Here is a 14,343-nt window from a genome sequence, read left to right on the forward strand (position 1 = left end):
GCGACCACTTGCTGCCTGCTCGAGCAGCACAGCGGGACCGGCTGACACCAACCTCGACAAACCTACGATAATATATTATGATTGCCTTAAAAACATGTTGCCTGTACTGAACATAGGACAAAATCGCTCAACACTGCTTAGATTTGCATTGCCATAATGTGGAAGCCTTCGTTAGAATAAGACGTCTGTCATTCAGTCGCGTCTATTAAGAATGGAAGTGGAATGGAAGCCTGGTGACAATAAGACAAAAGACGATGCTTCCTCGATGTAATAAATGATTGTGACAGTGTGGAGTCTCCGCTGTGAGCTGTCTACAGTCTGATGCTGTCTACAGTCGGAGTGAACCGGCGGAAGATTGATCGCGTGCACTCATTGACCGCTTTAAATTGATAGCGTCCTGGATTATAAGGCGGGCTTTACACGTTCACTTACTCCAATCTAGATCTTGAACTCTTGTGAAAGAAGACAGATTAGTCATTATTGAGATGAAAATTCTAAGAAAATGAGGAAAGGCGAGTACATAGCGGGAGTACATGGGGAGAGTACATAAGGGAGTATATGGGGAGAGAACATAAGGAAGTACATGGGGAGAGAACATAAAGGAGTACGTGAGGAGAGTACATGGGGAGAGTACATAAGGGACTACATGGGGAGAGTACATAAGGGAGTACGTGAGGAGAGTACATAAGGGAGTATATGGGGAGAGAACATAAGGAAGTACATGGGGAGAAAACATAAAGGAGTACATAAGAGAGTACATGGGGAGAGTACATAAGGGAGTACGTGAGGAGAGTACATAAGAGAGTACATGGGGAGAGTACATAAGGGACTACATGGGGAGAGCACATAAGGGACGACATGGGGAGAGTACATAAGGGCATGGGGAGAGTACATAAAGGAGTACATGGGGAGAGTATATAAGGGAGTACATGGGGAGAGTACATAAGGGAGTATATGGGGAGAGAACATAAAGAAGTACATGGGGAGAGAACATAAAGGAGTACATGGGAAGAGTACATAAGAGAGTACATGGGGAGAGTACATAAGGGAGTACGTGAGGAGAGTATATAAGGGAAGGGGAGTACATGGAGTGAGGAGAGTACATGGGTATATGGGGAGAGTACATAAGGGAGTACATGGGAAGAGTACATAAGGGAGTACATGGGGAGAGTACATAAGAGAGTACATGGGGAGAGTACATAAGGGAGTACATGGGAAGAGTACATAAGGGAGTACATGGGGAGAGTACATGGGGAGAGAACATAAGGGAGTACATGGGGAGAGTACATAAGGGACTACATGGGGAGAGTACATAAGGGAGTACGTGAGGAGAGTAGATAAGGGAGTATATGGGGAGAGTATATAAGGGAGTACATAAGAGAATACATGGGGAGAGTACATAAGGGAGTAAAATGACTTTTTGTGTGAAGCAATATTTCCAAAGAGATGGAATAAATAATTAAGTAAGACTGAAAGATTTATTTTAGCTGTTATTGCTACCAGGAAGCTATAAATTGCAAGAAATTCCACCCGACAGTTCGGAAGCGCGAACTGGAAGGGTGTTGTTTATTGTTGCAGATTGTAGGGAATCTCCCTCAATCTGCCGGCGCTCGGGTTACACAGTCAAGCACTATACTATTACTTTGATCTATTATAGTCTAGTTTATAAAATGTAGGAAATAATAAAACGATAGTACCTTAAAAACTTGGCTTAAATATAAACATTTACCTCTAGATGTAAGTGACGAGAAAGGACAGAGCACGGATAAAACCAAAATAGTAACCCATATCAACACGACATATTTCTGGTGTCAAAACTGTTACGCCGTAACCCTGTGACCTTTGAATAACCTGTTTGGTCAGCATTTTTGACGAGTCATGTATTTACTCAGAAAGACAAATACTTATTATTCTTTCATATAGTTTTATGCGTACGTAGGTGTAAGCGAACACTAAACATTATATCGTGTACTGTCAAGAAGCCCACAATGATACTGAAACATTTATTAACGAGCACTTGACCAAGTTTTTTAGTTTCCACTAGCATAATATTGTTCATGAGTTACAGCTCACTGAGAGATAGACGAACCTATCACATTTTAAATACGGCATCTTAAAAACTGTTATTTATTTAGCCTGCACAATTTAATAGAGTTATGAAAATCAACGATGACATTATAAAAGAGCAGCTCAATTTCCAACGTGTCAGGAAAGCGTCGAAGATTTTCCGGCCTTAATACTGGCACTCAACTCCTACAGCGCTCTGGTCGCCTGGTACTCGAGTCGAGAGCCTTGTCAAACGGAATCTTTTTATGTCAAAGGGTTTGGCATTGACTGAATAATTTATTGCAATATGGATGCCTAAAGGGTTGGAGGGCGTTTCCATTCAATCTTGTTATTGTATGGATTCGTGACATTTCCCGCAGGAAAAGTGAAAACTTTTTACCCGCATATTTGGTGTCAAGCTGGGTCGCCCGATACGACGTGCGACGGAAAAAAAATACATACAGGAAATTGTTATTATAAAATGTAGGTGCGTTGTTATGCAAGCATTCGTCGCTGTCACATTAAAAGTGAATTGATATTCACCGGGGAGACATCAATATTACCATTAGACTATCAGAATTGATCAGCGCCGCGGGACTGATAAATGCTGTTGACATTTGAGCGAGCTTCAAGTATTTTTACCGCGAATAGCAATTTGTATTTCACATTTATTGTCTTATAATTTATATTACGATGCGTTTGTGACAATGATATTGAACTAAATCGTTAGTGAAGTACCGAATAATTAAAACCTCTTAATATGTATTAATAGATGGCGCTATTCGCCAAGTAAACATAAGCTCCGTAAAAAAAAATTCATTAAAAATAGTAAAAGCCTGTATAACAAGTTGTAAACCACATAAATAAGACGGAAAGTGTTCAAATATACAGTGACAGTGTTTGCAGACAAAAGTGGCATGTGTAAGTAACTTTTTTAACCGAAAGCATCATACAGTGAAGTGATTCAGATAAAAACAAACTTCTAGGACAAATTAGTACAAAATCCAGCAATATTGTATGTAATTAAAGTTAAACTAAACATAATTGAAGCCAGTGAACAAATAACTGTAAGTAAACAGACATTAATAAGTGAAAAAAAAAAAAAACGCTTTCTGCAAGCCAATTCAAATTATCAAACGACGCTTTAACGCTTCAACGATCTTTACGCCTACAACCTGTACCGATAATTCGAACACATTGCTAGTGACAGGGTGGCGCGTTGGATTAGGCGCACAGCCAAATAGTGTCCAAAGTGGCTACTGGATCGAATCCACCCGACGCATGCAGCTTTTTGCTTACTTTTTTTGGTTTTTGTATGATTGCATGTATTTACTACAAGTTTTCTTTAAAGAATTGGACAAGTTGAAACTTTGATTTTTTTTATTCGTTAATTTATTGCATTTTATTGACAAAAATGCCTCTTCAACGAACACCTACGAAATCTACTAACGAATACGTTACTCTTCGTCGTCACAGAACGCTTACTAATGACTCACTTGATCTCTCCTTTGGATCAACAACTTCGGAAATAGAAACACCTAATGCGATAGATCTGGATCTGCACTCGTCAATTCGCTATAGATGTGACATAGAAGACCTAAAGCAAGAAATACTACAACTAAGAAAAGAATTAACGAATGCCCATGAAGAAATTAATAAATTGAAAGAAAACATGCTACAAACAAATAACAATGAATCAATGAAATTACGTCCAGAAACTAACCATGCAAAAAAACAAAGTACTAAAAAAAGACCTAAAAAGAAAAAAGGGCAAAATATTAGAACGTCATCGCCAATCTTTTCAAAAGGTAACTCCAGCTGTTCGGATACATCAATCACTGATGATGACACTATCATCGAACCCAACAAATTAGCGATCGGCCAGGACTTAACGACAGCAGAGGGCGCGACTATACCTAATTCCCCTCAAATAACTCAGGTAAATACTACAACTGCAGCTGCTCGAAACTCGGAGCTACAGAACCAAACAACGCTAAAAAGCAATGAAAGTAATGCTCGTGTTACTATGGATTCGAGTACCAATACGCCGAGTTTGTTCAACAACACGCCATCTATAGAGAGAAGCAAACGACAACTTTTGCAACAAAAAAATAATGACCAAGTAAATACTTTGTCGCAGTTTTGTAGCCCGATACCAGATGGCACCACTAGTTTGGTGAATTCATCGACACCTTTGTATAATCATAGCAGTAGTACAACTTTTAATAAAATTTGCATTATAAGTGATAACAATGTAAACAACATACTGAAAACAGCTGAAAATACTTTCATGCATTCTAAAATAATTCATTATTGTTTTCCAAATACAGGAATAACCGAACTGTTTGTAAATCTAGATTTAAAACTTGTCAACTATTCTTTACAAGATTACTGTATTGTTTTGTTAGGTACAAAAGACTTTGAAATGTCTTTTAACTACAAAAAACTAGTAGAATACATTAAAAATAAATTAGAAAAAATAACTCATACTAATGTTATAATATGTTCCCCTAATTTTAAACTTGGTACCAATGTATATTTATTTAATAAGAGAATTGAAGCGTTTAACCACCATCTGTACCTAAGTAACCAATCATATGAATTTGCGTTCACCTTTGATACTAACAAACATTTAAAATATACTTATGATATGTTTTCAAAGTATTCAAATAAAATAAACAACACAGGTATATATATTATTTTCAATAAATTAAAAAACTACATAACAAGCTTAAATAAGTGTTACGAACAATCTAAACATTCTACTTTACAGCTAAATGAATCAAATTCATTTGATAAAATTGATTTGGATACACAGATGAGTTCTAGCAATCACAAAGAGTTTTTTCGTTTACAATAAGATACGAGTAATGCATCAAAATATTAATGGGTTCCTTAGCAAGTCAGACATATTATGTGTAAATCTACAAGAACTAGATAAATGTGCAAAAAATGTGGATGTAATTTGCTTAACAGAGCACAACATGAACAAATTAGACTATGTGCATGTAACTTTACCAAACTTTAATTTAGGTGCATACTTTGCCAGAGAAAATAGAAATGGTGGATCCTGTATACTTATAAAGAAGATTCATAAATATAAAGTATTACAAGATATATGCAATCTAAGTGTTTGTAATGAAACCGAGTGTTCAGCTATAGAACTGACTGAACATAATTTAATTATTATTTGTATATATAGAACACCAAAGTATACCCAAGAAAAAATTGGTATATTTTTTAACACTCTTAATGCAATAATGTATTTAGTACAAAAATGGAAATCTAAAAAAATTATCTTATGTGGTGATTTTAATATTGACTTGTTAAAGAGAAACCCTATTTCTTTAAGATTTGAACATTTAATTGATAGCTTTAATATGAAAATAGGTTTACGTGAAATAACTCGCCCAAGCAGTAAAACATGTATAGATAATATATTTAATAATGTAAGAGGTAGTAAATGCGAAGTAATTGATCTTGGTATGTCAGACCACACTGCTCAGATATTGACGTGTCCCGTCAAAAAAACTTGTACACTCAGATATTGGTATACAACAAGAAGAGATTATAGTGAGGAAAATTTATCAAAATTTAAGGAATGTTTACAAAGCCTTAAGTTTCAGGAGGTATTTGATTCAAATGATCCAGAATTTGCCTTTGACAAGTTTTTTGAATATTTTAAGCTATTCTATGATCTTTGCTTTCCTGTCATAAAAATAAAAAATACATGTGTTAAGACAACAAGGTGGTTGTCCAAAGGAATAGGTAAATGTTGTAAAAATAAGAGAAATCTACTTTGGGATTATCGAGCCAATCCTTCAGAAAGTAAAAAGCAAATTCTTAAAAACTACAGTGCACGCCTAAAAAAGATTATAAAACTTACTCAAAAGTGCCAGAATAATTATTATATATTAAACGCAGACAATAAATCAAAGGCTACGTGGAGAATAATTAATGCAAATAAAGCCAATTTCCCAAAAGAATATATTACACAAATTAAAGTAAATGAACAAATAATAACTGACCCCAGTAACATTGCTAACGAATTTAATAACTTTTTTATCAACACGGTAAATGTTGATGATAACAATAAAATAAAATCTTTTTCTGAAACAACACAAAATGATAAAATTGACAGTAGTAGCAGACACAATACATCACACTCTTTATTCATGACCCCTGTAATTCCACACGATATATTTTTGCTTATTAAATCTTTAAAAAATACCAAAAGTTCTGGTTATGACAACATTACAACCTTAGCAATAAAATCGGTAGCGCACATCATTAGTCCAATTCTTTGTCATATCATAAACTTGTGCGTTGAACACGGCGTTTTCCCTAGTAAACTTAAAAAATCTGTCATCAAACCGCTTTTTAAAAAAGATGACAAACAAAACGTCGCATGCTATAGACCGGTGTCTTTACTCCCAATATTTTCAAAAATTATAGAAAAAATTATTTATAATGCAATCAACACGTATTTCGAAAAACATAATCTATTTACACAAGAGCAAAAAGGTTTCAGAAGGAACAAATCAATCAATATGGCTATTCATGATCTTTTAAAACCATTATATTGCAATATAGACAATCGAACACCTACTGCTACACTATACATGGACATGACTAAAGCATTCGATTATGTCCATCACCAAACCCTCCTTGACAAATTATATAACTATGGAGTTAGAGGCAATGTCCACAAATTATTAAAATCGTACTTGACCGACAGATATCAAAGAGTAGAAATAGATAGCATATGTCCAATTAGCAAAACAGTAAAAAATTACTCTTCAGATTATAGGAAAGTGCATTCTGGTGTACCTCAAGGAAGCGTATTAGGGCCGCTTCTTTTTCTTATCTACATTAACGACTTCCCAAAATCAATTGAACATCCAATGATTCTTTTTGCTGATGACAGTACAGTCATTTTCACAGATAAAGAACTAAAGTCGTTAGAGGCCGCTATCAACACTACCCTCAAATTATTAATAGAATGGCTAAGGAAAAATAATTTAGTTATTAATTTAAACAAAACTAAAATTGTCACTTATCCACAAGTGCAACATTCCCTAAAAATAGAATACAAAGGGACAGAAATTGAAGAGGTGAACAGTACCAAATTTTTGGGAATTTGGATTGATAACGACATGAAATGGCAGACGCACATCGATACAGTTTGTAAAAAGTTAAATCAGTATTCATATGCCTTATTCAAATTAGCCAGGGTAGTGGATCCATCTGTTGTACTAACAGCATATCATGCCTATGTGGCATCTACTCTTAAATATGGTGTCATATTTTGGGGTAATGCCACTAGTGCAGATTATATATTCAAAGCACAAAAAAAATGTGTTCGTGCTATAGCAAATATATATGTACCAGACTCTTGTAAGCCTCATTTCCAGAATTTAAAAATAATGACATTTCCTTGTTTATATATTTATGAGGTAGCTATTTTTGTTAAAACTAATAATAAGATGTTCGCAAAACCGCAATCCAGGCGAAATGCGCTAAAAATTAGTTCGTTACCTCATAAAACCGCGCTTTTTGATAAAAGTTTTTTTAGCATGTCTACCAGAATATATAATAAGTTACCTGTAAAAATTTTGAAAACTTTAGATTTAAATGATTTTAAGAAAAAATTGCAAGCATTTTTAATTGATAAGGCTTATTATTCAATTTCGGAATATTTAGATGATAGTTTTAGTTAATTTTTTTGTTATGTTTTATTATTAGTTTAGTAGAGTTATTATAAGTTTAGTAGAGTCATTAAAAGTTTAGTTGGATTTATTATAGTTTTAGTAAGATTTGTTATTGTTTACTCAACATATTACAAAGATAATGTAAATAACCATTTAGATTTTACCTAGTATTAGGTACCTACTAAGTATATCTGTACGCTCTACGAGCAGGGCATAGTGAAACATTATATTTACTACCACCTTGTAACCTACCTATGTTCACAGAATAAAGAGCTTTGACTTTGACTTTGACTTTGACTATGTACGTTCCACTGTCAGTACCCTCCAGAAACCTCATCATGTTTGTGTTTTGTAAGTAGTTGCGAGGTATTTCATCGTCCGCCACATGTGACCGCTACCAGGCGAGCATGAAACCGCAACAGTACTCAAAAGCTTTTTGTGAAACACCGAGAATGCTTTGTGCTCAGTTTTTTGAGTTCCTGCCCTTTGACAGAATGTTTTAAACAATTACCTGTGTAGCTCATTTTAGTTTTAAATTTTACTTGTAGTTTGTAATTTAAGTAAGTTTGTGTAGTTAGTCATAAAAGTGTCCCTACAATATTATATGGAACTAGCAGGTTTTCTAGCTGCCTGAAATATTTACCAGAATGCAAACAATTACAAAGTAAATGGTACAGAAGATTGGAATTGGAATTTATGTTTCCATTTGTGTGGACAAACAAACGTAATCCAAACATACGTATGTACAAACACGGTCGTGCATGTAGGCTAAGCACTAAGCACACAGGCGACCCGCGTGGGAATCGAACCCCACACACCGCGCGACCGTGACTCGCGTCGAGTACAGTCGCGCTATACATATATAGTGTACTCCTAGATCAGGGAGTGAGTAGGAAAAGGAGCCGAACGCTCCAGCGATAGCCGATTCAATAGATGCTTATCGGCGCAGAAGCGAACCCACTGGGTTTGTGATACATTTCGTTACATTAACATTTATGAGAGAAATAGTTCTACCCGGTATTTTGGAGGTCAGTTTTAAGCTTTCAACATTTTTGAAGCTATAAGTGAAGGCTCACAAAAACACACGATACTTGATGTTCCTATCGCGTCTGGTTGAGCTAAGCGTGCATACTTGTTGAGAGTTACAACGTTACATCGTGTAGCTGAACTAATGTTCGGTTCGGTACATATGTAGTTACTCATTAAGTTGACAAGGTCATGTCGTGTAATGGCGATGACAGCCGCGAGTTAGTCGTGGTCGGTAATTGCATTACACTCGTCACCTCGCCGCTAATTGAGTACGAACCACTATTTCGCTAATTGATATTAAAGCATTAAGTATACGACCAACTGCCAATTACTTCCCATTTCAAGTGAAATTGCACTTTATTTAATAACATGTCAAATATGTATATTGTACACAAACATGAGCGTATAGCTGCTTCTGAATTTAGAACAGGCAAATCGTAAGCGCGCTTAGTTCTCAATCATTATTTCCAACCATTCTGTGACAGATACATATTGTACGCCTTTGTTTGTCACTCGACATTGTCCGATGAATAAAAAACCCGCTTCACGCGAGATTTATTTCCAAAAAATTGTCGCAAACGTTACGTAGGTACCTACTTATCTACGGCACGTGTTTCAAATTACATCCACGTTATCTGAGATTGAGTTCCCGCCCTCCGACTCGCGGGGACGGTGGAGGCTCTTAGCGGCCGGAGAGAGGTGTAATGGCATTGTGAAGGAGATGATATAATGCTCTGTAAAGATGCGTGATTGTTGCGCGGCGCCTGCATCGGACGCGCGGCAACTTGTCGCCGATATCCGACGCGCACTCAGCGCATTGTGCGCTCGGCGGCTCCAAGCTTTTGTAAAACCTCACTCAACACTCAAGCATCAGGCTGTATTGTACGTTTGACTTTGAGCTGTATACTATACGTGTTACGAGCTCCCCTACTTTATGTTTATTGTCCACTCGCGGCGCACAGACATACCCTCTTACTGTTACTGTAATAGTTCTGAGGAATTGTGACTATGTTCTAGATTCCGATTACCGCTTTTAAGTGTTATTCTTGCAGTAGCTTCAAAAGTTCAGAATTCCGCACATTATAGTGTTCCGAGAGGAAATTCTTACGTTACATTCACGTCAAAAGGGAATTAGTTTATATTATTTGCGCGATTTGTTTGAATGTACGGCAATGTACGGCAAAGCCCGACGAACAAGTAACTAATGTATTTACGTGTCACGTATGTTTGCTATTAGCGTAGCGCCGGGAACGTGCCGCTACGCGCTACGCGTTCGGCGTAGCGCGTAGCCACTTTGCTACGAGACAGTCATCTTTACCTCCGGAACCTTTTACTGAATCCTTGCAGAATGATTTATCATTTTCTATTTATAAAACACAACATTTGTTATATTTTAAGCAAAGATTTCGTTTGCAGTGTGTTTACACGTAATGCTCAACAGAAGTCGTCGCGAGCTGCTCGATCAATTTTATTAAAGTGTCACGATAAATTACCTCGTTAATGAATGCCGTTCGACGTAATTACTTATTAACCTGCTTGCTAATATAATATACCTTCCCAGCCCAGAAAGAGTGAAACAAGCTTCAAGTCACAAACGATGTTCGGCATCATGGATAAATAAGAAATAATTAGGTAATGCTAAATAAATCTTAAGAACTTTATTTATTTTATGAGTAATAATTTTATAAACCATCCCTCAGTCAAGGCGTTGCTCACAGTAGAGCGCGCTGCTGTGAGAAGGACACGCGGAGACCTTACAGCGATGGCGTCCTTCTCGAAGGCCATGTGCGTACCCGGCGCGTGAGAGCGCACGATATTATTATATTATACGCCACTACTAATAAATACAACTGGAGTTTGTTGGTCAGCTTGTTTGCATGAGCTTACTTTAAGAAGTTCTTGTCGAATTTGAGTAGGTAATGCTGCATTTAGAAACCTACACTTCATGAGGCAAGTTAAACATGTGAATGTGTCGGGTGTACCCGCGACGCGTGACTAGTACGCGGTCAGCACTATGTGAGTATTTACATGGTGTTGAAGCGCGTATGTGTCCCGCGAGAGCGCCGCGCCGTGTCTGTGTCAATACTCACTTATTTAGCTTTACATTCCACTAGCCTTACTTACAGTGCTCAATAGTTTCATTTACTTTTGCATAATTACCGCATTGTGGTTGTTACATGTTAATTAAAAATTGTCCTTCGACAAAACAGCGTTATTAACTCAAAAGAGTGATCGAGTTTCCCTATGATTACAAAGTTGTAGTTATACAACAAATTGTTGTATGTATGTATATTTAATTGTATAATTTTCAACACTTACTTTGTAAGACTTTATCCCCCTAAGTTAATTAGTGTGTTATTTCCCATAGCGGCCCCCGTGAGACACGTTACTGGCGGTAACACCAGACAAGAGCTATAAACTTAAGAGTAGCGTCGGTACTACTTCCAGGTGTTTCATATTTGGGTATTCTATGTTTCACGCTAGTTTTATAATTTAATAAACATTTAATTATGCAAAAGATATATACCTACCTACTTGTAATCAAAGAACTTTATTTATAGTCCATACCAATTTAGGAGCGGATGGTATTATTGTCCGTCAAACATCCCTCTATTGAAATATCATTGTGTTCGTGTGTCGTGTAGTGCGCGGGTGTCGCACAATGCCACTCGGAACATCCGATACTGAAGGGAATATATCTATCAATAGCCTCCGGAGGCTTTGTGCCTTCTCCGTACGAAACCCGAGCAGACGGCGTAATTATTTGAAAATATACAACGAAAAATATGAATATTCATTGTGTTTATTTTTATCTATGAAATACGATTCTCATTATAAGAAGCCGTAATTATTCCCCTCTGAGACAGAAATTATAATGCTCCACAATACTGTTGGCGCCGGAATCTGAATTCTAAATAAGTAAGGGTTGAACAGAGCTAACGTTTGCGATAGTCACGTGTTTAGCACAAAACATCGCGCTGTCACCGAGACATGGGTCTGACGGTCTGACGGTCAGACGGTCAGGCGGTCTGACACGTCGCTGTTACAACGATATACATCTGCATTTGTAAGCGACCAAAAAACAGTAACACGTACCTGTAATATGTTTTGTGTATACTAGTGCCGCAGGTAAATGTCTTCAAGTCAGTAAAAACTATTGATACGTTAAGGCGATTTACTTTGTATGAGCTATTCTCGACAAAGCTTTTGCTTTTGTTTCATTTTCGTAAATTCTGAATTGTATTATAGATTCAAATGCTGTAACGGGTACAATGTTGGTATTCAGCGGTGTGTGCAGTTATTGTTTAAGTTCGCATCGGAACCGGATGACTCACATATATCATACAAATTAATTGTAAGCCACTTTGTTGCCGAAATACAATAATGTAGCAACATAAATACGTACTAGAAACAAAATTATATGTATTACACTAGCCGTTTTCTCGCGGTTTCACCCGCGTCCAGTGGGAATTACTGCCCAAACCGGGATAAAATTTTGCCTTTGTTACTCGGGAAGAGTTTAGCTTTCCAACAGAGAAAATATTTTTTCAAATTGGTTTAGTACCTACTTTCGGAGCTTTTTAGGTACAAAAATTGTCTTTATATGTGTAAGCATAGATTTACTTTTCTTCTCGCCTCCACAAACGTGGGGTATGTTTCACTAAAGGTTTCACTAAATAACACCTATTAGATATATGTATGTAGGTAAATCAATCGACGATAACGACTTCCTGGTATATTCAGCTAGTTCAAACATGTAAAACTTTCCAGAAACAGGTCTCCTTTTTTGCCACAAACAAGTTCCAATATGTTTGTATAAAGTGTATGTGCTTGAGTTGTGCGATGAATATTATCAAAGCATTCCTCAGCTTGCGGAGTATCGCCGGAAAATTCATTTTCATTAAAATGTATTTAAACGCTGAGTAACTGCGTTGGCGCACTGCTTGTGTACCCAATGTAAATCACGTTCCCTTCCAACAAGTTTACAGAATAATTTCGTTTCAAACATCCATTTAATGTAGAATTTCATCGTTCGAGAGCGCTGCGAGGATTGCCTTCAAATCATTTAAAATGTGTTAAAAAGTTAACTCATTACTGAAACGTGATTTAGTCAACATTTTCAATTTCCCGAGTGCGGCTAATTTACCAGTTTCGCTGGAATTACTGACGGAATTAGAATTAAAATGCAATTTCCCGGGATTGTCGTTGTCTGGGTGAGCACTTGAACAGGCCTCTCAACCGACGGATAATCACGTTAATAGTGGCGGACGTCGTTGAGGAGCGCTCCGGCGTATTTACCAACAACTTGTGTACATTGTGACAACTCGATTACACCGGCTGTATCGACACGCGTATTCTAATGTATTAATTAAGTCGCGCGGCACTCCACGCGGCAGTAGTAACGCAGGTAAGTTATACGCTCTTAGATCAACACGCCTCAAATAGTTTACGATCAGTTGCTCGCGTTCAACGGAAAGGTTAAAGGTTGTGTTATATTTCATATCTCAGTAAACAATAGCGGTGTTTTACTCAAATATCGCAATGTAACTTCTGTGCAATATTTGTATCGATATTGTATTTGCATTTACATTCTCATATAGATAGATTAAAATGCCGAGAATTTTCTCAAATTAAAATTCTGGATACCAAATGCTCTGTTTCATTTTCTAAGAAGAAAACTAATAGCCTTAAATATCACAAAGACGTCTGAAACACACAAGTATAACATAATTTTCATCTCCTCTTGAGAAGACATTCGTCAAGATCACGTTTCTTATAAAAAGTATTATTAACGCAACCTTATCAAGTTATGTGCGCCTAGTACTTGTAATGAGTATGTAGTGAAGTAAACATGTGTGTAGGGCTTGTATCGAGTGCGTCGTACCTGTGCATCTCCCGCGCGCTGTGCAGCCCTGGTACGCGTGGTGGCGCGCGCTCGCTCGGCCGCACACTGCGCGCTCGCGGCGCCTCGACGCGCGCTCACAGAGCTGCGACCACCCACCCCTCTATATTCAACCCTACGAGATGTTTGTACAGTGTGTTTGTGCGTGTACCCTTGACGTACTGGTTGCCTCTTCTAACCAGGAATTAGCTGCTAGATTAACGATTGATTGATTGATCACAAACTGTCATTTCATTGGTAGTTAATAACCGGTACTTTTCGTAAATGACGAAACTAAAAGTCATGCTCTTGTAAACAGTATTTAAAGAGTGTCACAGTTCCCTCCATCTTTTAACATTTCTATACATCTCTGCCTGCCCTTGATATTATTGTATATCTTATGATCCTAACCAACAAAAATAATTATTTAATTTACAAAAAATACTGTTTAAGTGCTAATGTGATGTCTAAAAGCTATCGCATTCCACGAGTCAAACATTTTTGAATCTCGAAGAAAATGAAAATGTTTTTAAAACTGGTATTATCAGCTCTGTGCTTGTGAGCCGCGGCGGGCGGGAGCCACTTGCCGCCCAGCAACAGTTATCGCGCGGTGTTGCCACTCGCGCCCGCACACACTACAATATTCATAGCTCTAACACTTCACCACTCACTCAC

At 37.2% G+C, this 14,343-nt stretch overlaps 1 protein-coding gene across 1 annotated transcript in view; it reads right to left on the reverse strand.

Annotated features, from left to right (window-relative positions):
• LOC110374948 (uncharacterized) overlaps positions 1–13,792 on the reverse strand; it is a 43,693-nt gene extending 29,901 nt beyond the window's left edge. Inside the window, exon 1 of the mRNA XM_049845567.2 lies at positions 13,672–13,792. Coding sequence (XP_049701524.2) covers positions 13,672–13,679 — 8 coding nt within the window. The 5' untranslated portion in view covers positions 13,680–13,792. The remainder of the gene's footprint in view (positions 1–13,671) is intronic.
• Positions 13,793–14,343: the final 551 nt, after the last annotated feature.

This window comes from Helicoverpa armigera, chromosome 25 (genome assembly GCF_030705265.1).
Source record: "Helicoverpa armigera isolate CAAS_96S chromosome 25, ASM3070526v1, whole genome shotgun sequence".
Taxonomy (NCBI): domain Eukaryota; kingdom Metazoa; phylum Arthropoda; class Insecta; order Lepidoptera; family Noctuidae; genus Helicoverpa; species Helicoverpa armigera.